General features: G+C 38.4%; 1 protein-coding gene across 3 annotated transcripts in view; it reads left to right on the top strand.

The window, feature by feature from the left end:
* Positions 1-236: 236 nt before the first annotated feature.
* PIK3C3 (phosphatidylinositol 3-kinase catalytic subunit type 3) overlaps positions 237-26,748 on the top strand; it is a 68,830-nt gene continuing 42,318 nt past the window's right edge. Inside the window, exons 1-14 of one of the 3 annotated variants that reach the window (XM_064642302.1) lie at positions 694-824; positions 2,861-3,049; positions 3,580-3,723; positions 5,703-5,832; positions 10,747-10,833; positions 12,961-13,056; positions 18,965-19,036; positions 19,457-19,546; positions 20,118-20,222; positions 20,744-20,836; positions 21,538-21,723; positions 23,021-23,172; positions 24,355-24,442; positions 25,600-25,667. In XM_064642302.1, the coding sequence (XP_064498372.1) occupies positions 757-824; positions 2,861-3,049; positions 3,580-3,723; positions 5,703-5,832; positions 10,747-10,833; positions 12,961-13,056; positions 18,965-19,036; positions 19,457-19,546; positions 20,118-20,222; positions 20,744-20,836; positions 21,538-21,723; positions 23,021-23,172; positions 24,355-24,442; positions 25,600-25,667 (1,568 nt within the window). In that variant the 5' untranslated portion in view covers positions 694-756. Of the gene's footprint in view, positions 272-684; positions 825-2,860; positions 3,050-3,579; positions 3,724-5,702; positions 5,833-10,746; positions 10,834-12,960; positions 13,057-18,964; positions 19,037-19,456; positions 19,547-20,117; positions 20,223-20,743; positions 20,837-21,537; positions 21,724-23,020; positions 23,173-24,354; positions 24,443-25,599; positions 25,668-26,748 lie in introns of those variants that run through there. The other 2 variants (XM_064642303.1, XM_064642304.1) reach the window with 2 other exon arrangements.

Here is a 26,748-nt window from a genome sequence, read left to right as displayed (position 1 = left end):
AATGAGATGAGCTTTTAAGGTCCTTCCGACCCAAACCATTCTATGACTGTCCGAAAGAGGCCACGGGGATGGTGAGAAGAGCCTTGAGGGGAATCCGTGCGAGGAGTGGCTGAGGGCACTTGGTCTGTTCAGCCTGAAGAAGACTGAGGGGAAACCTCATTGTGATCTTCAACATCCTCATGAGGGGAATCAGAGGGGCAGGTACTGATCTCTTCACTTTTATCACCAGTGGCAGGACTCGAGGGGACAGCATGAAGCTGAGATGGGAAAGGTTCATGTTCAGTATCAGGAAAAGGTTTTTCACTGAGAGGGTGGATGTTTGCAGGAGCAGGCTCCCCAGGGCAGTGGTCACAGCACCAAGCCTGCCAGAGTTCAAGAAGCGTTTTGACAACGCTCTCAGGCACGTGGTGTGATTCTTGGGGTGCCCGGTGCAGGGGAAAGAGTAAGACTGCACGATCCTTGTGGATCCCTTCCAACTCAGCATATTCTTTGATTCTGTGAGGCTGCTAAATTGCTCTAACCCTCCCCGCCCGCAGGCTGCAGAGGAGCCCTCCTGCACCCCCCGCGCCCGCTCTCTCCTCACCGCCCCTCTGGGGACTCCCCCCCGTTGCGCGGGGAAGGGCGCGCCACGGCCCGGCGGCCATTTTGGTAAAGGGCTGGTGCCGCTCCTTCCTCCATTACTCAAGATGGCGGCGGCGGCGCATGCTCGGAGTGGGGAGCGGTGCTGCCCGCGGGTGCTGAGGGGGAGCGGCGGCCATGGGCGAGACCGAGAGGCTTTATTATGTGTACAGCTGCGACCTGGACATCAACGTGCAGCTCAAGATGTGAGTGAGCGCCGCCGCGGCTCTGCGGGGGAGCGGCCGCTGCCGCCGTGGGGGGAGGCCGGGCCGCCCGCCCCTGGACGGGTGCGCTGACCCCGGAGTCCGGCGGTGCCCGGCTGCGGGCAGTGCTGGCCCGGCCCCGTATCCCTCACGACACCCGGGGCTGCGGGTGCCGCTCTCCGGGGAGGAGACGGGACGGGGCGGGCGAGGGGCCGGGCTGGAGCAGGGCTGCGAACTCAGATATCTGTGTGCTCAGGTCCTCTGAGGCAAAGATTGGTTGTCAGTGCAGTCTGGTAACTTTTCGTCTGCCGGTGTCATAGAATCGCAGGATGGTTTGTGTTGGAAGGCACCTTAAAGCTCATCCAGTCCCACACGCCCCACCCCCACCTCCACCCCCCCCCCCCCCGCTGCCCTGGGCAGGGACACCTTCCACTAGCCCAGATTGCTCCCGATCCCGTCCAGCCTGGCCTTGGACACTGCCAGGGATGAGGCAGCCACATCTCTGGGCAACCTGTGCCAGGGTCTCACCACCCCCACAGAGAAGAATTTTTTCCTAATATCTCATCTAAACCTACTCACTCTCAGTTTGAAGCCATTTCCCCTTGTCCTGTCACTCCAGGCCTTTGTGCACAGCCTCGCCCTGTCTCTCGTGTAGGTTCCTCTCACCTGCTCTAAGGCCACCACAGTGCCACAGCTTGATCCTCAGTGATACGGGAAGGACACAAACTGGTGACACCCTTCCTGTTTCTTCCCATTCTCCCGTGAAAGCAAGATGCTCTTAGCCAGGTTTTTTATTGGAAGGTCCAGGTGCTGCAGCACCTGAGTATGTTCCCAGCTGCATACATGGAAGGACTTCCTCTGAAGCTGGAATTATCGTTCACTGGTGTATTTACCATTTTTTAAGTCACTTTACTACATCACAGCAATGGGATGTTGACAGTTGTGCAGGAGAGATGTAGCTGGCTCTAAAATGTAGTGTCCCTGATGGTGATACATTAAAGTACATTACACTTTTCTGGCGAACTAACTTTGAGAAGGTTATTCTGGGTTATTTAACTTCTGAACAGGTGATAGTAGTGGAAGATGTCCCTGCTCATGGCAGAGGTTTGGAACAAGATGATCTTTAAGTTCCTTTCCAACCAAGCCTATCTGTGATACCTGAGTCAGAGGCATGTGTCCTTTTTGCTGTTTCATTCCACCAAACAAAATTAAATTAGCATTTTTTATTTTTTTTACATTGGACTGTATGTCATCCTGGAATGTGCAGTGCTGGTTTCTTGCAAGTAACTTGTTCATCTGCTCTGAAGTGTTTTTGTGGTACAGATAGATTTCTGTTTGCTGGAGGGTTGATCTTACGTGTTTTCCTGTCACCACCACAACAATTCCTTTTTTGTTTTAACATGTGCATCCACTGTCAGTTGTTTAATGTGTTTGATTGTTTTCATCATGGTCTAGCTGAAGCCTAAGAAATTCTGTCTTAATAGTAAAATTGTGCAAAGTGTTGCAAGGTTTTTTTGAACAATCTGCTTAATTGAACTTTGTTTTGTTGTTGATTTGAGAGATGACTGACATACAAAGCCAATCATACATTTCATAAATCTTAAAAATTAAGATTTACTTACCATTGCTGGTTTGGAGGTTTGTTTTTTCCAAACAGTATTTTCAGTGCATGTAATCTGATGTTTAGTTTGGTTTGTTGATAATAGCAGCATATGGCATCTCATTGTTGCCCTGTTTAAGGTTCCTAAATTGAGAATCTGCAGGTTGTACTAGAAGAAGTTATCTCCATTGAAAAGACAAACAAGTAATTCTTGCCCTGCTTTTCTCTCCCACCTCTAAATCAGAATAACAATGCATTCTGTTTCTCTCTGGTATCTGGATTTCATTACCAGCAAGTAATGCAAAGTGAGAATAGCCTTAGTACTGGGCAATCTAAATATGAGCTGTGGAACTACATTAGCATTTCTACTATGGATGAAACAAATTTTGGTTTATCTATGTTTTCTCTTTCTCTTTTTTCTCCTCTGTCCCTCCCGTAGAGGAAGTCTGGAAGGGAAAAGAGAACAGAAGAGTTACAAAGCTCTCTTAGAAGATCCAATGCTGAAGTTCTCAGGACTGTATCAAGATACCTGCTCTGACTTGTATGTAACTTGTCAGGTGTTTGCAGAGGGGAAACCTCTTGCTCTTCCAGTTAGAACTTCCTACAAGGCTTTCAGCACTAGATGGAAGTAAGTGACTTGCCTTTTATTTCCTCTTAATTGCTGGGGCATCAAGTAGTATGGATAGATATATATATAGTTTTTATTTCTGTCAGAAAGATTTGTTTTCTGTTGTCTTCTTCAAATGAGTTATGTTTTTTCAAGTGTCTGTATTGGTTAGTGTTACCCTGACAGGACAATACCAATATTTTGGTGAAATAGGTAAGTGATAAAATTGTTACTTTTGTTGTTACTTTGTTGTTTTTAAGATTGTTACCTGGGCATGTTTTACTAAGTGACTACTGAGGCCCGGACTAGCACTTTTTCGTACTGTTTGCTGACAGCCTTGTCACTTAGTCATCAAGCCAGACTATTTTTTTTTTTGTTCTCTTGCCTTTTAGTCATGCTTAAGACAAGTATTTGAATGCTTAAAACCTGCAGGAAAATAGTCCTTCTGCCCTTGGAAATTCATATTCTGAAGAGAATTTGGGTTGCGTAAACTAATACAGAGTAACTTGAATTCTAAAGCTTTATGACTAATAAAAAGTGTTTCTCTGCAGCTGGAATGAGTGGCTGAAGCTGCCTGTGAAGTATCCAGACTTGCCTCGCAATGCACAGGTGGCTCTGACCATCTGGGATGTGTATGGCCCTGGTAAAGCAGTTCCTGTGGGAGGAACAACGGTCTCGCTCTTTGGGAAATATGGGTAAACTGCTTTTTCTTCTGTGGTGCACTTTTGAAGCTTGCTTGTGAGTAGTAAGGTAGCAGTGGTTATGAGAGAGACATTTTTAAATCTTTCCTAAACCAGGTTAACAATTACATGTTTCAAAAATCAGATACATAGATTATTTACTCTATTACTTCCTGCCTCTAATTTCATTCATGCTACAGTGTGGTATAAATGAACTCTTCTTCTGTGTAACACCAAAATTTAGGCTTTTTTTAAGATCTGCAGGTTTGGATTTAAATGTAGCAAATGCTGAAATCACTTCATATCTATACTTTTGCAGCACCTGGATGCCAGTACTGATTACTTAAAATAATTGATTTAGTTGGCTTGCAATTGGGTGGCTAATGTAGTGTTATTTATAGAGAATAAAACATCACTCAGTAAATCAGAGGTTTTCAAAGTTAATATTCTATGGTCCAATAGAGGGTATATCAAAAGGATCTTGACTGAGTGCAAAGGAGATGTAAAAAATAGGATGTTGTTTGAGGAAAATTATGAGGTGCTGGTACTTTTTCTGGTTTAGAGTGAATGTTAAATTTTTGATAGTTCAACATTGTAGTGTTCCTGTAAAATGTGACATGAACAATTTACAAGTATATGCAACAGGGGATGCTGTTGTATCCTTCTTTTCCAATCCACTCAGCTGGGATATGTTCCCGTCTATACAACTGACTTTAAGCAAGTTTCTGACTACTGGGAGTCTGTATCATTGAGTGTTTAGCAAACAGGTGTGAGGGAGGAGGTGTAAAGACTAATGAGGCTGAAAAAAGGACTGGGAACACTTTCCTAGTAAGTACATAATGCTGGAAAATGGGAAAAAATAGCCTGTTTTAACCAGCGGATAAAAAATAACAAGGCTAAACTGAAGTGCAGGAGAAGTTTGGATTAGCATTAGGAAAGCTGTTCTAATGATGCTTGAATGCAGAAAGTGATTGTAGAGGTAGAGGTTGTATCTCTGTCATTGAGGATACTGCTTTGACAAAAATGATTGACATAGTCTTAGAGCAGAAAATTGTACTGGGTAAAATGGACTGTGCCCCAAAGACTGCTGGTAGAGCACAGCACATGGAAAAAGGTAGAAGTAAAGTAAATTTATAAATCTTATTTGCAGCATGTTGGACCTTGGTAGTTGTATTCCACGAAGTGATGTGTAAATTTAAGGTCAGACGGTCCTTCTCATTGTTATTTCTCATTTTTAAGGGTTGACTTTTTAAGGTGTTCATTTCAGTTGTATTTACCTGAAGTTGTTAGAGTTAAGTGATCAACTATGGCAAAGGTAATGCACTTGATTTCTTGGAGTGTCTTTTATAGGTGGATCAGCACAAATATGCAAGAGAAGCAGGGTTTTGCAGAGAGAAGATGTGGTCGATTACCCTGCAAAGTTCTGTTCACTGCACACTTTCAATTATCAATTCAATTTCAAGCATAGATGGAGAAAATGGTGTGTGGAGGGTTGTGGCTTTTTTTTTCTTCGTGTGTTTTTTTTATTTGGCAGCTCAGAAGGCTGCTTTATGTCAGTTGACCTTCAAATGAAACTTAGGTAGCTTTTTAGTTGATGTTTTTGGGGGTTTGGCAGACCTAAAGTTGCTATTGTAATTTGCACATCAAGAGAAATACTTTCTGCTTCATTACAAATAATAAAGCTACGAAGGTTGAGCTCTGTCCTCAGTTTGTGTTTGTACCAACCCCAGTGACTTTGGGAATTACCCATTTATCTTCCACTTGCCAAATAAATTATCTCAGGCTTAATATTTCTTCTAAACTCTATGTGCCAGTAAAATGAAGGCTGTAGGGGGTACAAGGTGCAAGTCACTTTTGCAGTAGAGTTCAGTTACGAACTTTTGTAGTTTTGGCAAAGCAAGCTGCTTCATTTTGTAGCAGCTGCTGATGTATTTTGATTCCTGACGGCTGCATTACTTTGAATTTACTGAAGTGATTCCACATTTTCCCTGCAGGATGTTTCGACAAGGAATGCATGACTTGAAAGTCTGGCCCAACGTGGAAGCTGATGGCTCAGAGCCCACCAAAACTCCTGGGAGAACCAGCAGCACAGTCTCTGAAGATCAAATGAGCCGCTTAGCAAAGGTAATGGAATAGCAAGTAACTTTTAAAATGTATGTGACACACTTGCACTTCAGTGGAGTGAAAGGAAGACAGGCTGCCCATTCTGTTTTCTCACGTGAAAGCTCCCTTCCTTTGGTTGTTTAGGTATTTCACAGGATTTATACGAAGGAGTGAACTAGATCATGCTCTGAAGTGTTTTTTGAAAGGGGACATACGAGTAACTTCTACTACACAGAGCATTCTGTTGCAACAGCTTAACATTCAAATTCCATCAGATTTAGTAAGAACATCTCCTACCAGTAACTTGTGAGGACAGTCTAGTTTCTTTCAGAAGCCATCTTTCAGCTTTAAAGCTGTCTGATGTAGTGTTTACATGTGTGTGACATACCTCTTAAGTTAGAAAGAACTTGAATATATAAATACATATTCATTTCAGCTCATGAATATGTATTTATATTAGTATTTTATTCTCCAAGCTTTTGATGACAGAGTATATTCTTGCCATCAAAACTACTGCTGCAATTGATCAGAAAATGTTAGTTATTGAAATGTTTTGCTATCTGATCTCTTGATTATTCAGGTAAGATTACCCCAAACTTTGCAAACCACTCAATCCACTTACTCTCTGAGCTTTCTTCTTAGTCTTGGTCTCTTAGTTTTCATCCTCACCTTTTTACAATTTCCACTGAAAATAAGTCCAGTGCCATAAATGCATTCACTTTCTCATCTAGACATTTATCACAGCAATAAATTAACTTTCATCTAGGGTCTGTCTTTTATTAGTTCACATAGAATTTATAATGGAAAACTCATTAAAGCCACTTGATCATAGTAGAATAAATCCCCTCTGGCCTACAGAATCTCTGTAGAGAGACACTAAATATCAGGGCTTGCTTACAGTTCATCAAATGGTTACATGATGTATGAAGTGGGTTTCTGAGAAAGGGTTTTACAGTGTAGGCCTTCCCTTTCATGTTAGTTCTGTTAAGTAACCTTAGCATTTTCTTATTTATACTCTCTAGCTCAAGAAGCACAAATAATGTGGACTATTTCGGTCTTAAAATAGCTGGTTCTGCTGTAGCCTGTTCTTTTTCTCAAAGCCTCTGAGCAATAGGAGGGAATTCTTCTTTCACATCCCATTTGAGAGTTGTAGTTAATGGCTAACAAAAAGCTGAAAACATCACTGCCCCCATTCTTTTCTTCTGAAAGCTGTTTTGGGAGATACTAATTTCTGAAAGATGAGAGTATTCTCTTTGGTATTTTGTTGTGGTCTTTTATAAAAACATTCTACCATTAGATGCCAATGAAATGAGTAGGGTTTTTGGGTGGTGTATCTGTGAGAGTTTTCATTTGCACAGCTGTTTACACCGCAGAGGAGGTTCTTGTGATGTGACATTCCTAAATAGCCATTGTTTGAGCACAATCAGCTTCAGTTTTTCTAGGACTTACTCATCAGTTGCTGAATGCCTCCTCATGCTATTCTGTGTAAAGGTATATTTAAACATAGGTAAGAGGAAAACAAGTAACTCTTGAGAAAAGCTTGTTGAAGGACCTTTTCTCCATCTAAAAGATAACTTTTTTCTGGACATGCTCTTAGTTCATGTCTGTAGGTGGTATTTATTATTACAGGGAATTTTTATAAAATCAGTGACTGGCTGGTGAAGGAGTTGCGTCCTTTTACCTTGAATAATTGGTACTATGTCAAGTCTCCGTTTTCATGTTGAGGTAGCATACCATTGTGCTCTTACAAAACACATGAATCTTGCTGGTAAAAATGCTACTGATGAAAAAGCCATGGCTTGGCATCCTGGAGGCATTGTGAACGTATATTTTTTGTGTACTAAGGAATATTAATGAGAAGAGTGTGGAGTACCTTACCATGCTCAAATATTAATGACATTAAGATATCCCTCCCATGAGTGGTGTGTTAATTTATTCTGCTTAAACTAAAACTACTCTTAAGTTCTTTTTGATCCATTCACACCTTCTGCTGACTGAATGAAATTAGGTAATAATAATGTTGAGACACTATCTAAAGGGATGCCTCTTATTCAGTAGCAGATGATGAGTAGTTCTTTCCCTGAAGGGAATGCACTACCTTCTCTCTTATTTTAAGCTTTAAATATTAATCCAAGAGAACAGTTCTTCATGTGTACATATATGCCTACAGATCTCCTGGGTCTTGTATGCAGACCTAATTAAATGCTGTATTATGACTTTTTTCCTCTATAAGGGAGGCTTAGAGGTTTAAGATACTAATGATTTTTTTTAAAACATACAAAATTACTTTTTTTTCTTTATTCTCTAGTGCGGTGAACAAGAAAATGAACTAAGAATTTGTGACCAAGTTATCTAAATAACATTTTTTTCCCCAGGACTTTGATAAATGCTATCCTCAATCTTTGTGTCAGTACTATATACAAATATATGGTATTCTGAAAACTTTGATGCTTTGGTTTAAGATGGGGCTTAGAGGGGCTGCCTTGAATAAGTAAATAAGAAAAATATTTTTCTTAGATAAAAAAAACACTGGAGAGTAACTTAGAAGTGGATAGAGTGGTGGACATGGAAGGGTGAAGAATTTCTTCATCTCTAAGGAATTTCTTCATTGCTGAGAGTGAGAAGACCTGTTCTGTGCACTATATAGGACATTTTTGAATGCACTAAGTGATGATGTCCAGCCTGTCTGAAACAGCATTTTGGGTTATAACTGGTGTACTTGCTGCTGGTTCTCTGCTTTTGAAGTGTATTATGAAGTTGCATATGAGGCAAAGGCCAAGTCCTGTATTATCCTTTTAGTACAATCCTGCCACGTTCTGTCTCTGCAATATTGCTGAGATGAAATTTGATGAACTGGCTGCAGAATATAGCAAAAGATGGCAAAAAAATTATTACTGTGTTGTGCTCGTGTTTACATTACATTCAGCTAAGCTGAAAGAACCCAGAGACTGAATTTTTGTGCTTTGTTTACATCTAACATCCTGAAGTTTTATCAAGTATTAGACTTTGCCATGCCCCCTGTCTTGTCCTTCCTTTTCTTTTTGTGCTGTTAAGTTTCTGAAGTTTGTGGAGTCTGAAGACGAGCTGTTCCAGAGTTTACTGGAGACAAACTAAATGAGAAAAGCCCCTACTATATACTGAATGGAGTTAATTCTTCAAAGTTGCAATGGTCTTCCAAACTTTGCATCAAAATGTAACTCCTTGTATGAAGGTGTGCTGTGGTCTACAGCCTAAAGAAATGCTAGGTGAATCAGCTGCTGCAAGTGAACAGTCTCATGGTTGTTACTGGATTGTGTTTCTGTGTTTCATGGAACAGTTCAGAACAAAGGGCATCAGATGCTCATGGCGAGTTTACTGTTTTAGTGCCTCTTGAAATGGCCAATCCTGAGCAAATCTGGAAATCAGTTAAAAAAATAAAAAAGGCAGAATTTTTCTCCCAGCTGAATAGCTTTTTAGTTGCTTTTTAAATTGTGGCTGGTTTTGATTAGTCCTTTACTTTAGTAGAGCCAAGAACTATAGTTGAGGATTAATATTCAGTGGAAAATTTTAAACCTCATCTCTAGTAGACTTAGTAGGAACTAAGAATCAGAAAAGCTAAATTAGATGACATGTTTGTGAAATGAATGATTGTTGGCATTCAGAGCTAATGCCGTGCTTGCTTTCATTAGTAACCTGCCTTAAAATTTAATTCCAATCTTGAGAGGGTGCAGAGGCCATGGTGTGGGCTGTAGCGTTTTCTGGCTTTTTCTAGCATAAGCTTTTTCTAAGAAAACTAAATTATTTGGGAGTTTCATTTCCTACTTTAGAGGTAGGAACCAGTATCCAAAGTTTGCTAGACCCAAATTAAACCCTAGGGAGTTGAATAAGAGGAAAAAGAACCCAAAGGACTTGTTTTAAATGTCAGGATGTCACTGGGGAAAGTGACCAAGCAAGATGGTCTGTTGTTCAATATGAAGGGGCAGTTGATAGGTGTGTGAAAAGACAAGTCTTAAATCTGCTGTGTCTTGTTTTGCTCCTGAGTGGGTAGGTTGACCACAGAACAAAGCTAATGAAACAGTAGTTGTAATCTTTCCCTTAATAAGAACAATTCTGACAGGTCTCTTCACTAGCCATTTTCTAGACAGATACTGATTTCTTTAAGACATGAAGAAACTTAGTCTTCTAGTCCCTCTGGATCTCCTCTTGCATACCACAAGAATTACTGATTTTTTGAAGATCACTTGTGATTTCTGAGGAGCTGAAAAGATGATCTTATTTGTATTCATGTGGTCTGCTGCTGAATGTCCTGTAAGCAATTACGTGATAGTACATCTGAAACTGCAGTTAGTATGTTCACGTCTTATCTTCTCTTCCACTCTTAAGTAGTCCTTCAAACAAATCAACATCCTTGCTAGTACTACAGCAATTTGTAGATGCAGGAGCAAAACCTGAACTGGTTATCAGGTGACTAAAACAAAGAGAGAAGAAGCTGTCTATGACTTGCTCTAAGTCTTCAGCTGACCCTTTGTGATCCCAGTCTGGAAACTTGTTTAGGTAAGGCTGACAAGGGCAGAATTATTCAATATGGATAGTTTTTGAGATAACTTATATTTGTTTGGCTTGGTAAGTTTTAGTGTATGAAACATAGTAACACAATTATCTTTTTTATGTGACTTTACTTCAAAAATGGTTTTGATGTGTTAAAAATGCAAAGATGATGGATAATGGTGTTTGCTGTGACTGGTATTTTAGATTGTAGAATTATTTTTATGGCATAGCTTAGCTGTTATCAAGGATTTACTATGTGTACACTGTACAATGTTTTGTGGGGTTTTTTTCCAGTTCCCTTATTTTTTTCCCCTGATTCTGTGTTAGTGTCTCTGTTACATTATAACTTTGGTATTCTTTTTCTTGCTCTGAGCAATTTAAATGTAATCATTGTGTTTTTTCGTGCAGCTCACCAAGTCTCATCGGCAAGGTCACATGGTGAAAGTGGACTGGCTGGACAGACTGACCTTTAGAGAAATAGAAATGATCAATGAGGTAGGTCATTGAACATCAGATTTATAATTTTGGGGGGTTTTAACTTGCTAATATGGAACCTTCCCGTGCTTAGGAGACCAACTCTCAAGTACTTGTCCTGTTTTTCTTTAACTGCCACTGTCTATAATAAATAATTCTGTAAGCTTCCAAAGATGATTTTATTTCAGCAATAATAAGAATAATAGGATAGTTTGGGTTGGGAGGGACATTTAAAGGCCATCTAGTCCATCCCCCCTGCAATGAGCAGGGACATCTTACACTAGATCAGGTTGCTCTGGGCCTGCCCAGACTGGCCTCGAGTGTTTCTGGGGATGAGGTTTCTACCATCTCTCTGGGCAACCTGTGCCAGTGTCTCACCGCTCTCACAGTAAAGAACTTCACCTAATATCCAGTCTAACCCTGCCCTTTGTCAGTGCAAAGCCATTTGCCCTTGTCCTGTCACTTCATGCCTTGTCCAAAGTCCCTCTCTAGCTCTCTTGGAGCCCCTTTAGGGTTTGGAAAGGGATCTAAGGTCTTCCTGGATCCTTTTCTTCTCCAGGCTGAACAACCCCAACTCTCAGCCTGTCTCCATAGCAGAGGTGCTTCAGCTCTCACAGCTCTTAATGGCCTCCTCTGGACTCACTCCAGCAGGTCCACATCTCTTTTGTGCTGAGGTCCCAGAGCTGGACACAGCACTTCAGGTGGGGTCTCACCAGAGCAGAGGGGCAGGATTCCCCCCTTACCTTCTGCCCATGGTGTTTTGGGTGCAGCCCAGCACACAGTTGGTTTCTGAGCAGCGAGCGCACGGTGTTGGGTCATGTCCAGCTTTTCGTCCACCAGAACAGACAAGTGTCTTAAGTGTTTTCAGCTTCAAGTAAACTAGATCACAGAAGACAGACTTTATTAATAAATTGGAACAGCTTGGAACAAACACTGTTGGGCATGACTAACTTAGCTCAAGGATTTAGGTTATGATGGGAAGCTTTTTAGACATATGGTCTGGTCCTTGACTTTAGACCTGTCCAACTCTATTTTTTTAATTTTGGGTACCGAGGAAAGACATTTGTAAGATTGGAATGAATATTTAAAAAAATAATAATCTTGTAGTACAATATCTGAGTGAGATATTAACCCTGACTGAGCAAAATCACCTTCAAACTGTTTAACTCATTATATCCCTCTTGCACCACAGAACTCTGTTTTCTACTTTGTGCTCTGAGATTTTTGTTGTCTAATTTATAATTAGACCTTTTGGAATCAGATTTTTTGTTTAACTGAAATTTGTGTTTTTATAAACTCTTAAGAATGTTTTAGGGTTTTTTTTAGAAACAAGCCTATAATCTTTTTTATCCCTTTTTTTTTTGTTTTCCCCTCTTTACTTACTGCAAAAGTACAGAAAAATAAAAGTTACTAGTTCCTAGAGCAGTGCTTTAAATAGAGAACCACTTTGCCTATGCTAGAAAGTCAATCCATTATTAATAGATTAAATGAACTGAAATTGCTCACTGTTGAAAGGGATGTGTGGGGTTTTTATTAAATGTACATTCCTGGTGATGGTTATGTATAATAACTTCTTTCTTGTTTCCCATCTAGATTCTAAAATTCTAAGCACTTTTTCTAGGTAAAGCATCTAAAAAATGCGTACATGAACAAATCTTCCTCTGAAAGTGAATGAGCTGCAAATCTAATCTTGTAGTCCAGGCTCACTTGGCCTTTTTTATGGTGTTGTCTTAAAAAGTGATTTTTTTCATATCTTCTGTTTTTTGTCTTTGACGTGCATAATTGTATGTAATGGTTTGGGGAGGGGGGAGGCAAGCACCAACAACCTGGTGGTCACCTGGTTATTCTTTGTTGCATTTTTTCACACCTTTAGCCCACAGTTGGAAGGCTCTGATGAAAAAAGGTTTTTATCTGTTACATGTGGATGTTTATCATGAAGTGGGAATGTGAGGTAGTAAGAATGTCAGGAAAGAGGTGATATGGTCTCGAGTAGTGCTGTGAAATGATTAACTGAATAATTGCTGCAAAAACTGATAACCTAATTAATCAGTTGCAGCTCAAAGGAAGTAGGGTAATTGCTGTACTGAGAATGCTGAAGATTGATGCCCTGCAATAAATGATACACATCTGTGGTGGTTCTTTTCTCAGAGGGAAAAGCGAAGTTCCAATTTTATGTACCTGATGATTGAATTCCGCTGCGTCAAGTGTGATGATAAAGAATATGGAATAGTTTACTACGAAAAGGTATGTGCCTTGCAGGCTTTATGGTTGTCCTTAAAAAGCAACATATGCACCTAAAATGGGGAGTTTTTCTGCTGAGGTGAAATATTCTGCTGCAGGATAGCAGCAGACAGCTGTCAGTGGCAATTGTTTATGTACATACAAATCAAACAGTATAAATGCAACAGGATTGCAGAAGTCAGTCATTTGTGTAATAGAGTTCAAGATTACAGAATTTAACAAGTGTGAGTGATTAAAAAGTTTCTGATTTATAGTTCCTTCAGTCATCCAGCAGTACTTTCAGAGTAGCTGTATGTAGAATTATGACTTAGATCAGGAAGAAACGTACCTGTATTGAGTGGTGACTTTCTAAAAGATGAGTTATTAAAACTTTGCACAGGATCTCTGCTGGTGAATATTTTCTGTAAAATGAACAAATAGAGAAGCTTAGTCTTCCATGCTGAAAGTACTGGGGAAGTAGTTGAGTAAAACACTTCTGAACTGTAATGTCTTGCATCTTTTCTTGCTGTTTACGAAACAGATCTCCAAAACGATGCCTTCAGTATTTTTTTTGAGTTATAATTTAATGGGGTGAAGGATTAACAGTGAGATTAACAGTCAGCAGTGTGGCATTGGAATGCATTATCATTACTTTTATGGATCTGTGTGTTGTGGAAAGACCCACTCAGACAGAAGAAGCAGTATATCTGTAATCTCTTCTCAAAGAAAAATGCCTCTTAAATTTTTCAGCGTGTTTAGATTTGTAAGAAGTCAGAAAGTTACTGAGTAATGCAGCTTCATGAGAAGGAGAAAGAGGGTAGAAAAAGAGGCTAGAGTCCTTCTGAGATCAGAATGACTAAGTTGAAGGAGCATCTATTCTGAGAATTTTAAAGAGTCGTACTGTAATTCAGTACACAAAAACGTTAATACAATAGGAAATGGATTATAAGTAGTTCTCTGTTTGTGACAACATTACCAGTTGATGTGGACAGAAAAACTGTGATCCAGCTTAAAATTCTTGAAGAAGGTAGTGAAAAATACAGTAATAAATGGCAAAAAGCAGGATTCCAAAAATAAAATAAAAATCTGAGAAGATACAGGTTGGAATCTGCTTCAACTGTATGATCTGTTGCAAGTTAAAGCTTGTTTTTTGTTTGACCTTTGGGTGTGTTTTTTGGGGTTGTTTTTTTTGGTGTTTGTTTTTTTTTTTTGGAAAGGGGCAGTTGATTTGATTTTCTTTTTGTTGTTTTGTTTTTCTTTTAGTTTAGTTTCTTGGTGAATTTTGGTAATTGTAGTGAAACTGTGCCTTAGGCAGATGTCTAGGTTATCTCTTTAGCATTTCTTTTTGTGGACTGTAGCTGACCATGCGACCTCTCTCCATGTTTCAAAAATCTTTTTGCTCGTTTCATAGTGCTTCTGTACACTTATCCTAGAACCAGCAATTGTAGGGGACAAAACTCCCTTCTGTTACAAATCTCGGTGAAACCTACAATGTATCAGATTCCCCCATGAAACAAAGTAAAACTCTTTACTTCTGTGGAAGTCAAGGAAATATTTGTCTGGAGAGCATAACAGAATATGATAAAAACATTTAAATGTTTTACTAACAGTTAGCTTTTTACATGAGGATGTTCTGTACATTTCTCAGGTGCAAACAGGGGAGGATGCCTGCTGTGTGGTTTTGTGTCCTCTTGGCTCTTTTCTTTTCATAAAAGAACATGACATTCCTAAAAATGACTTCTCTCCCTTACCCCCAGCAACCTGCCATTATGGATGAATCGTTCCTGATTTATACACATGATATTTTTTTCCCCCCATCATTATAGTTTTACAGATGTGCAAGGTGCAGGAAAGAAGATTCAGACTTCGAGCATGCATCTTTCTTTTGACAGATGCTTCTGAAGCATGTTAAGAGTGCATGGAACAGAATAACTATGAATTGTCTGCTCTTGTGGAAATAAAGTAATTGAATGTGTAATAGTACATATTAGAGCTATACCTAACTGCAGTTTGAGGGATTTGTTGTTATTAAGTAGCTTTTCAACAATTTCTTGACCCTTTTCTGACAGCAGTAGGAAATGGTACATAAATTAGTGCCTGTTTTCTCGGTTTTGTCATGCTTCCAATTACAGCCTGCAGTATATGTATGGGGCATCACCAATCCAGTGCACTGAGCATAATGAAAGTGGGTTCTGTTGTCACCTGCCTGTGACCGATAGTCAAAGTGGAGATTACTTGTCACACTTCTGTTGATGTATTTGTTTTCAAGTGTTTAGGAAGAAGTAGCCTGTTAAACAGCGGCTGATAGAATTTGAGATTCTTTGACTCGACATTCAATTACGATGAAGTAACAGTGTCTCTTTCCATGTTCTCTGTTGACTTCATTTTAATACAGCACCCAAGACGTGAGGGATAGAGTCAGCGAGTAATGAGAGCATCTCTCCTGGTTCTCCATTTAGGCAGAAATTCAGTGTGAATTACCAAGAACAAATAACATCAGCATTTATCATTTATGTATTTTTGGGCAGATTTCAAGTGAAACTTGTGTTTGAATAAATGATTGCACTGCTGCATCCAGTTTATTGAAAAGGAGAAGTTTGATTATCAGAGACCTTTTCATGGATTTGAAGAAAGAAAAAGTAGTGTCTGCAGCACTGCTTGTCCTTTTACTTTTTGTGTGGGAGAAGTTGGATCTCATTGGTGTTACTTGAAATGATGTTTTGGTTAAATAATAAGATAATTAAAACCTCCTTATTTACCGGTGTTGCAAAACTGATTTTCAGGCAAGTACAGAAGAATGCTGTTGGTTTGGAAAATCTTGCAAATTTTGTCAACTGTCTTAAATGGACTCTAATATTTATATAAAGTCACACACACTGACCTTAATGTAGTGAAATACCTCTATAGCTCTGTAACACAGCAGTTTAAAGCAAGTTAGTGCTGTTTAGTGTTGATGTTGCTTTTCTGGTGGCAGAATAGCAGGTCATCCCAGGTTTTGGTTGCTGTGGGAAGTGTTGCAGCCAAGAGCAGCAGATTCATGGAGTGAGGAGGTTGCTGCAGGCCCCGTGTCTGCACCATGTTCTTGTTTTTGGGAACTGGCTTTCATCACGTCCCACGGGGCTGGATGACTGTTGGCAGGTGGAGAATGTCAGGGATTTCTAAAACTTCCATGATGTGAGCTAAAACTCACTACATGGGGATAACAGGAAAGACACTTCAAAAGCATACACCTGACCATTTTCAGGTGGTGATTTAGGCACTGGTGTGGTTTAGTAAGTTTCTATGGTCAGGGTTGTGGTGCTGCATATGATGCTCTCCAGGTATGACAGTTAGAGCTGTATATTAATCCAGTCAAAAGGGTAGTTCAACAGTTGACATCCTTTACAAGAAAATTCATGTAATTGTGCCTTCTTGAGGTTTTCATGAAACAATCTCCTGGAAAATGTTGACTCCTGACACAGTTACTTGCCCCACAAATCTTGGCAAAACTTGGTTTCATAGCCTTTGGTTGAGGCTTTGTTCTGTAACACAATGAAACGCTGGGAACAATTTTCCTGGTGCTTGACCTCAGTGCCTAGAACCTTTCAGCTTTTCTGTTAAGTGTAATCTAACTGCATTCAAGGAGTTTAAGGAGCAGTCATTATAATTATTCTTTTGAAAGGTTCAAGAAAGAGATGCCAGCAAAGAGTGTAGAAATCATTCTTCTAACACTAGTCTTGGAAAAAAATCTCCAATCTTTATTTTAGAGGGTGTTATAAACATTTGGGCATGAGGCACTGGAAGGCTTTGCACCTTTTTTTGGTTTTGTAGGTAAGCAAACTTTAGGTAATAGTGCTTTTGTCATTCTCATCCTGATGAGTTCTGAGTTGTGAGTAGCTGTCATAGGCTTCTGATTGTGGGGTAGGTGTTCCACTTTCACCACCCTGTAAGCTTTCCTTTTACAGGTTACAAAACTGAATTTTTTTCACTGAGGGAAAGATGTAGTAGTATAGGGTGCTTATCCCTAGGGAATCCACGTGGGACATGGATGTTAAAAGTGCCTTAGTAGGATTTTGAATGCTTGTGTTAGTACTGAATCCACTCCTGTGTCAATTTCTCATACAGGATTTTTATGTGAAGGTTTTAAACGGAGTGGAAACTTGTCACTGGGACATTGGAGTTCTTTGTTGTTACATTAAGGAGAAATCAGACTGCAGTCTTATTATAGTTTTGAATTGGAAGATAAAGAATTAGTGGATAGAAATCGGTCTATGTACTTGTTGTCTCTTGTCACCAGATGTGTTTACGAAGATAATGATTTCCCATCCCCAACACTTCCATTGTTTTTTATATACTTAGGCTTTGTAAAACTACATGAGCATGATCTGAACATTCTGTCTGATGAGATGGCATAGCTTTAGTACAATGTGAATGCTGATCTGTCACTGTGGCTCCAGCTCAGTTCAATCTGTTGTTACAGTGAGGCAGCAGTACTTTGTTATTATAGAAGTACTTTGGAAATACTGTTAATTCTATGCAATTAGGTCAAAGCTAAGTTCATTGTTTAGGCAGTATGGTTTTAGAGCAGAGAAACTGCTCATGTCCTCATGGTCCTCTTCATGTCCTTGCATGCATGCTTTTTTTTTAAAGACTAATTGGAAAAGCAGTCCTGCTCATGTTTTGGGATCCTCACCAACCACATCCAGATTGTATGTTTATTTCTCTTAACTAGGAATGATGTATGTGCTCTTACTGCTTTTATTTTTACTGTAAAATTACTGTTACTTCACAAAGTCATAGGACACTAAGAAATGTAATACAAGTGTCTTTCTGAACGTACATTTTAATAATAAGAGATATTTAACTGTAGTCAGTGACACAAAATTTATGTAGTTGGAGAAAAAATGTTTCTCCTGGAAGGTTAATGGCAATTTTAACTCGTGTTTCTCATTGGTGATGAATGATTCTTTTTTTCCCCTTGAAACAAGCCTCTCCTTTGAAAGTTACCTCTGAAAATTATAGAAGCAAAGCTATCCCAAGAGGCATATGTGATTGGAAAAAGAAAAGAAAAAGGAGTGTGGGGGCAGAAATTACCACAAAGTTACCTCAGAGTTACATTACTGAGGGAAACGTTAGTATGTCGAAAGAGCCTTATTCTGGGCTGAAATTTGCAGCAAAGAAAATGAGGACAAACTAAGTATAAATAGATCATAGCACACATTATGCTGATGTTGTCTTGTTTTGTGTTTTACTATTTTATACTGTCTTTTAAATTAAATGTTCTTTTGTAACTCATGGCAATTAATGCTTCTTTACACTTCTAAGTTTAAAAAGCCCAAAACCACACTGCTGTGATAAACTGAGGAAGAACAACAGAGTTGCTGGCTTTGTTATGTGGTGGCAAGCTCTTAATTTCTTTTTCTTCTCCCTGATTCAAGCAGGAATCTTTTACCTTCTCCTTTCTTTATTTATGAAGCACAGGTTAGACCCATCTAAGGAAGGCCTCTGGAACCCCTCTAGATAGGTACTTATATATCTTCCTAAATTTGTCTGTGTTGAACTTTTAGGAAGTTTTTTTCTTCAACATGGCAGTTATTTCTAGGATATTATTTTGTTTTGGTGGAACTACAGAACCCGGTTTAGTTTCTTTTTGTGCTTCCACAGGACATGTGTAATGATAATGGCAAATTTTTCCACTCACCTGTGATGCCAGCAGAGTAGTGAGTTGCCAAGCTGTATCTCCTCGGGTGAACTTCCCATCTCTCTTGCCACAATGTGTATCATCTGGGAAAAATAAAAATAAAAGCATTCCATCTTTTATTTTCTTTTTTCCCTTTATAACTGTCAAATAAGGTGCAGTTGCATCGTTCTTTCACTGTAGTACAATTCACTGTGCAATAATAAGATAAGTTGGTTAATGTGGTTAATATGTCTTTAACTTTTTGTCATTCAGGATGGTGATGAGTCATCTCCAATTCTAACAAGTCCTGAAATTGTTAAGATTCCAGATCCCCAGATGTCTATGGTAAGCATGCTCCATGTAATGCCATCTGTATTTTTGTTGAACTTTTTATAGAGATGAAAGCTTGCTGTCTTGAATACTTTAAAATTCCAGTGGAAAGATGTATTTGACCAGTTGAGAAATACCAGTGGTTTTGAATTTTATAATTTCTTTTTCTGCTGCTACTAGTTTAAAATAAATAATTGATTTAATGCTTATGTTCATCTGCTCCTTTCCTTACTTAATGTGCTTGCTTCTGACGTGTGTGTAGGAAAGCAGAGAAGGGGGACTGTTGGCAAAAGAGGTCAGAGGGTGGGAATGTAAGGTAAGAGGGAGCTGAAGAAGAGAAAAGTAGAATTTAGAGGCTGGTGCAGTAACTCTTGGTCAATTCATCTGTTAAAATATTTTCTCCCTACACTCTCTTGTATGTTGTCTTTCATGTAGACAGTGCCTAAATACAGTTCTAGAAAAGATTTCCATTATTGTGGATTCCAATTCAGTGGGACAGGTATTGGCAGCTTTGGGAACCTTAATGTAAGTGGGCTTGTACTGCAACACTGTTTGAGCACCTTGTAATCTAACACTGCAAGAGCAAGTCTGACAATGCTGGAAACTGCCTTGGCTGCTGAAATCTCGTTGGCACTGTGGCTCCTATTGTGTCTCCTACTGTTTCTAACATGGTATTAACAGTGGGACAAGTTTTTGAGATGTTTTTCTTGCATACAAAGCTTTATGCTGCAAACATCATCCTGAAAAGATGTTTTTGAAGTGTCGAGCACGTTTGAGTGCTGTCAATCATGTATGTGTTGACTGAAATGCTTACATTTTGCAGCAATTCACCAGAAGGCAAGGTAGAGTTTGTTAACTGTGTGAAGTCATAAACCAAAACAAACCCTCAAAAATCCCAACAACCCTTCACCTAGTATTAAAGCAGTTTTTTGTAAAACAAACAAACAAAAGGCCAGAAGGCACTGTAGTTTTAGATGTGAATTTTAACTGCCATGCGTTTTCCAAGAGGCTGGTGATCTTCGCTAGATGGTTTCATTTCAGTAGTAATTTTCTTTGACTGAGTATTTATAAATACTGACTTACCCTCTGCGTTTAGGAGAACTTAGTAGAAAGCAAACATCACAAGCTTGCTCGAAGTTTAAGAAGTGGACCTTCTGATCATGACCTGAAGCCTAATGCAACTACACGAGATCAGCTTAATGTAAGTCAGTCATATGATGGCTAAATTCAGTTTTATTAGGTAAGTTAGTGATAATATATTTGATAATATATTGTTAGTCATAATATATTTAATTGGTGACAAGTTAATTTCAGTTTATAGAAAACCATTAATGATGAAATGCTGTTAAGCATTTGTTACAAAGGCTTAGTTAGAAGGGTCCAGCTCAGAAAGGAACAGAAGGTACTTACTAATCTTTTTGTAAAACAGTTTTGGGTGGGTGAGAATGTGTCTTTTGTACGTACCATGTAGGTGTGAATGGTAGTCTTAAAGTAACTCTGTATGTTTGCCTTCACTGCTAGTTCAATCAAACATAGCTGAGGAACATCACCATGATAGCATGAGAACAACAACAACTTTGTGTTGTTGGAAAGCTCTTTTTTTACCCCTAGCTATTTTTGTGTGTTGTCAGTGTTGGGCTTTGTCACTGTGTACTCCGTTAACTTGCTGCTCATTTGCCTGTTGATGTTTTTAAACTCACTTTCTGACCATGTATCTAATAGATCATAGTGAGTTATCCACCGACAAAGCAGCTAACGTACGAGGAACAGGATTTGGTTTGGAAATTCAGATATTACCTAACTCATCAGGAGAAGGTAAGTTGAATCACAGAAAGTTTTGTGTTGGGAGAGACCTTAAAGATCATCTAGTAATGATCTGGAATTGTTTGATAAAACTAGTGCAAGAAGAGCATCATCTGGCAGTCTTTCTACAACATCTTGTCCTTGCAGACATACAGAGCTTCAATGTCATAGAAACTAGTCAAGATTATTCTATTTTTTCTGTAATGTTACTGTTTTAAAAATTAGTGACTGAAAATTTTCCCATTAAATCATGTGAACTGGCTGTTACTGCAGTAGTCTTTCTACAAACACTGACTGTCAGCTTAAAATGCCATTTTCGCCAGTTTTGTCTTCAGCAGAAAAAATCATTGAAGAGGAGCTTCTTCATCCTTTTTAGACAAGGGTTAGCATTACCAGAGTAAGGAGCAGCACACCGAAAACCTAGAGTAAATTGAATAACAAAAATATCCCTCATCAGTGGACTTTTTTTATGTAGTGGTAGTTGTGATAGAGCAGTAACAATTATCTTTACATTTTCTTTGGATAACTCAACTGCTGTTTTTTGGGACATATTAAAACAACTCAATATTGTATTGTCACTTATATCAACAAGGTCTGTGCTTTTCTAAATATAATCTGAATCTAGTTCTACCTTAATGAAAAACATTAATTTTTGAAATAATTTGTTTAGTCTGCTGTTTTACTGATGAATTGTCCCATCTCTTTCTGTTTAGGCCCTGACAAAATTCTTAAAATGTGTCAACTGGGATCTACCACAAGAGGCAAAGCAAGCCCTGGAGCTGCTGGGCAAGTGGAAGCCCATGGATGTGGAAGACTCTCTAGAGCTCCTGTCATCCCACTTCACCAATCCAACAGTTCGGCGCTATGCTGTTGCCAGGCTTCAGCAGGCTGATGATGAGGTATTCATTGGTCTGTGGGTGCAGGGAAAAGTCAGCTGGTCTCAGGAGTTTTAGTGTCATTGAGTACTTGAAATGTTTGCTACTTCTCAGGGCATTCAAGGGAGTAATAGTGAAGGAAAACACAAAATAATTCACTCTGTTGCTATTTACTGTAAACTCTCTGAGGAGCAAAGTCTTCACGTTATTAAATGTCACTCACTGATAATTGTCTTAGCATGAAGAGCCAGTAATAGCTGGTTTAGTCAAACAAGATAAAACAACCGTTGTTCTCCCCAGAAACCAGTGATAAATTTTGATTGTTAACCTGCATAGAAGTGCTCTGAACTTAAATAGTCGACTAAAGGATTTTCAAGAAATCCATCTGGTAAAATGAAGCAGTATATCGTCATACTCTTTTGCTAAAGAAAATGAGCAGAAGAGCATCTGTGGAAATAGGGTGTTTCTAGTTGTATACTGATTAGCATATGATAAGCTCTGATCTGTGAGTAGAGCCCACATAATAGAATCTGTTAATTTTCAATGATTTATATATTTTATTTTCTACTGACATTTAAAAAAAATACCAGGTTTGAATGTATTACAATAACTCTTGAATCCTTGGCAATCAATAGAGTTTCAAATAGGGAACATAAGTATATTTTCTCAAGCCTGCTTCAATAGCCAAGGTCATACTTCTTTGACTTTAAAAATATACCTTTTACAAGGTATTTGAAGGTAGGTAAATGAAGCAAGTTGAATAGTAGAGGCAGCAAATTCATTTTAAGCAGCATGTGATTAAAATTCTGTTCTTCAGTTTAAAATAAATCAGATATGTGTTTTTTTCTCTTTGAATCCCCAACTACACAAAGGATTAAAATGAAAGTCCATAAGAGTGGAGACAATCTCCGTTCTGGATACCATGGCCCAGAGTTTATTTGAATTTTCTTGGGAGACAGAAACTGAAAGGATTTTTTTTGTGGATGCTGGCAACAAGTAGGGCAACTTAGCTAAAGAGAATTTTAAAGTACTAATTGCACTTAAATATTCACTAAATTAGCATTTACTGTCTTTGAGTAACTAAAAATAGTATGCTAATTCAGTATCTTTTGTGAGTCAGACTGCATCCAACACCAATTTTTCTGTTCTATATTACTTGTTAGGGAGACCTCAGTTTCCGTGTTTACAAGTCGCTAAATCCTGACCATGTTTTTCTATAAATTAGAATTTTGAAAACATAATGGAGTTCTAGTTTGCTTTGACTGACGCCTTTAATTTACTTCCTTTTGTGTTTGTTTTTTTTTTTTCTTTCCTCCATAAGGATTTGCTGATGTACCTGCTCCAGTTAGTCCAGGCATTGAAATATGAAAATTTTGATGACATAAAGAATGGACTAGAGCCTAGCAAAAGGGACAGTCAAGGTTCAATGTCAGAAACTATGTCAACGTCTGGAACTAGTGCAGAAATAGACAGGTAAGAAGCTTAGACTTCCGGAGAAAGTCAGAAACGTGTAACATTCTAAGCAATGAAATTATTTCTTCTTTTTTTGAGACCTTTGCATATTCAACCCATTATTTTATAATCTGAAGCAGTGACAGAAAAGGAAAATTAATCTGTTTCCTGATTACAGATAGTTTAGAGAGCAAACATTCTTAATCTTGAAGTTGTGGCCTTTACTGCAGAAAAGGAAGACAACTTTTGGAGAGCAGGAAAAACGTTACTTCCTTCTGCAAAAGTTAGAATGTCTTCAGTGAAGTTCTACTTTCATTCACAGAATGTGTATCTAAATTTCAGTCAGTCTGAAATGGAAAGAAATTTCCTCCTACTCCTGCAAAAGGTGGTGTAGGGAGAGACCTGGTGAATCGTTCTTCTTATTCTTGCAGGAATGCAAAAGAAAGACTGAGATATCTAATTAATAAAGTATTAAGCAAAGTGTAAACCAACCTAGTTAACTGAAGTCTCCTGTGAATCTGTTACAAATTGCCAGGATTTTTAGTCTTAAGCTTCTCATCGTTTGTATCATTAGGGTATATTTTTTGATGTTACAATTCTACAGCTTTTCACTGATCTTGCTGCAAAGCTCTAGAGTGAGTGTCTTGGAATATATGGTGTATTTTGAGGCTGCCATGATACTTAGACATAAGTAGAGCTATTTGCTTACTTCCTTTCAGGTAAATTTACTCTCTGAAAATTTTGCCTTGAAAATATTTCATTTGTCTGCTCTGTTATGTGTAGCTGCATTCCAGAGACGAGTGCTTGCAGGTGTTGTGTATTAGCAGCTTCATCTTAAGCACTTTTGACAACAGCTTCTCCTGAAAATGCAGATCTGTTAAATTCTTATCTATGTCTACTTATTTTGTATGGAAGATGAAACAAAATGCAAAGTTTGATGTAAGTGAATATCCTTCGCAGCCGTAAACTGTATACAGACACAGACACAGATTTTTGCTGTTTTCAGAAACTGCAGCTGTCAAAGTTGCTGTTTAGCAGTTTGTTCTGAAACAGGGTTGGAATGCTACCTTCAAAGACACTTCTCTTTCAGTTTTCTGAATTTATATGCTGTGGAAGTGAAATTCATTGTTGTTTCCAGGCATGCTCCCTGGCCCCCAAGCAAGAACTTTGAATCATGCCAATTACATGCTTTCCTTTGTGTAGTTCCCAGATTATGAGTCCTATTCCACCTGTCTCCTCTCCACCTCTTACTTCTAAGACAAAAGAGCTTGCAGAAAATGAAAACCTTGATGTAAGTCAGATTTACCTTGTATTTTTGATACTTTTTGTTGACCTGGTACTGTTTCTAACTTTCATAGTTATTGGTCTTTCTCCAGTACCTTGCTGAATATTTAAAGTGCCCAAAGAATATAAATGTAAACTAGATGCTAAGAAAATAGCAATACAGGCCATCTGTTTCTGTGCATGGTCATAGTATCTGAAATTGGGGAACTGGGCATTGAATTTTTCATAAAATGAAAGTCCTCTTCTTTGAAGGAGAAAATTACTGCAAAGGCTACCACATACTTATCAAAAATTGCCGATGTGTTCAAGGTGTTGTAAAGTAGTTTTTTTTTAATGGAAAACGGTTATCCAAATGTTTTAGTCTCTGCAGTCTGTTCTTCCTGTAGCCATATTCTTTGGCACGTCATCTTTTTTGAACCTGAGGCACTATGTTGATTTATTTCTGCAAAGGATTATTCTCAGTTTAAACCACAAAATGAGAATAGTAATAGAAATGGGACTGGACGGAGGGAAAGATAGAAGGTATAAAAAGTTTGAGGGAATCTGGGTTTAATATGACATGGAGATTAATTGGCTTTTGAACTAAAGACCTATTCCCTGTTGCAAATCGTCCTATTTGAGTCTCAGTACTGCACAGAAAATAAGCCTCAAACTGAGCATATTGGTAAAGATATACAGATTTCTTGTTAGTTGAAATATTAAACCTTAAAAAAGCAGCTAAATGCTATGTATCCTCTACATTTTTTTTTTTTTAAAATGTAGAACAACTTCAAGATTTTTAGATTCTCTGGATACAAAACAGAGTAGGAAATTTCTTTTAGCATTGACTTTTACAGCAAGGGGTAATTGCATAAGAGAAAAGTAACATAAATAGAAATTTTACATTAAAGATTTATTTTTGGAGAACACCATGTACTTTTGAAATGTTGGTAAATATATTACTGGAGTAGCAGACCATTTTTTCCTTCTAATGATGTTGATGGATTTGAAGTAATATTAAAACTAATTTGATTTGGATATTAGATTGGGTTGTATTCTGATTTTGTAAGGGAATATATCTCTCAAAACTCCCTTATATTTATTTGGGATTTTTTCTAAAGTTTGTCTCTCAAGTGCTTGGGACTTCTTTATAACTTAATTTTGCTCTTCTTAAATCTCTTCCAGCAAGACCTTTGCACTTTCTTGATATCACGAGCATGCAAAAATTCCACGTTGGCAAACTACTTGTACTGGTATGTTAGAAATGGTTTATTGTTGTTAGAAATGGTTATTTATTCAATATATAATTGAAATCAAAGTATAATGCCCAGAAGGATGCTCAGCAAAAGATGACCTGTCTAGAGAAGTAGAGAATATCAGTTTCTCTTAATATAATAGATATGCATATAATAATATGCATTTGGACATTATAATTATTAAAAGGAGGTTTTTTAAATGCAAAAATATCCTTTACTGTTAGACAAAGAAAGATAATGTCTTGGGAATTAAGTATAGCATTACAAGAAACAGTCCAATTACAGGCTGTAAGTTGTCATTCAAATTGTTTATGGTGCTGGGAAGGAGATAAAGTTCATCTTTTGCTCTGCTTCTCTTTTTGGTTTGTGTTTATGGTTTTGACAGTGTTGGCTAGAACACTGAAGTTATGCACTTTGGTATTGATCAAGAGTGTATTTTATGAAGATTCATAAAGCACTAATTTTTTTGTTCTAAGTTGTTGGGGCTTTTTGATTCCATTCGTGGTTATGCCATGAGCACAAACAAAATGTCATTGCAGATGTGTGCTTTCTTAAGGGGGAACTGTAGCTGTGAATAGTTCATTTAGACAGTGGAGACGTAGGATTACTTATCTAAGGATCTCGTGTCACCTCACTGGTTTAAGAATTAAATTAGATGCCTAAACTAGGCGTCTGAAAGCCTTCCGAGTAAGAATTTGGAGATAGGAGTTCCCTCATTTGAATGAAGCTGAGATGAGTAGAGCTGTGCTCTGTGTGTGTGTATGTATGTGTATATCACAGTACATATGCACAGCACACAAAGCTATTTACTTGTATATACACATGCATTTTAAAAGTGAGAGCTTATGTGCCTTTTACATGGCTAAACCCAAGTCACATGATTCGCATTTGTATCCTCTGTAGCTGCACCTAGTAATTAAAAATACTAATATACATGATCCTATGTTAATGTATTAAGAGCGTTAACCACAGAGAAGTTGTGAATTAGGAATGCAACATACACATAGCAGACTGTTCTTATAAAATTCTTACAGGAATCCTACGACCTGTCCTGAGAGAGACTCCATTTATAAATGTA

Source organism: Pseudopipra pipra, chromosome Z (genome assembly GCF_036250125.1).
Source record: "Pseudopipra pipra isolate bDixPip1 chromosome Z, bDixPip1.hap1, whole genome shotgun sequence".
NCBI classification, from domain to species: domain Eukaryota; kingdom Metazoa; phylum Chordata; class Aves; order Passeriformes; family Pipridae; genus Pseudopipra; species Pseudopipra pipra.
The sequence above is the reverse complement of the archived record's forward strand: the minus strand, read 5'-3'. Positions and strand labels throughout refer to the sequence as shown.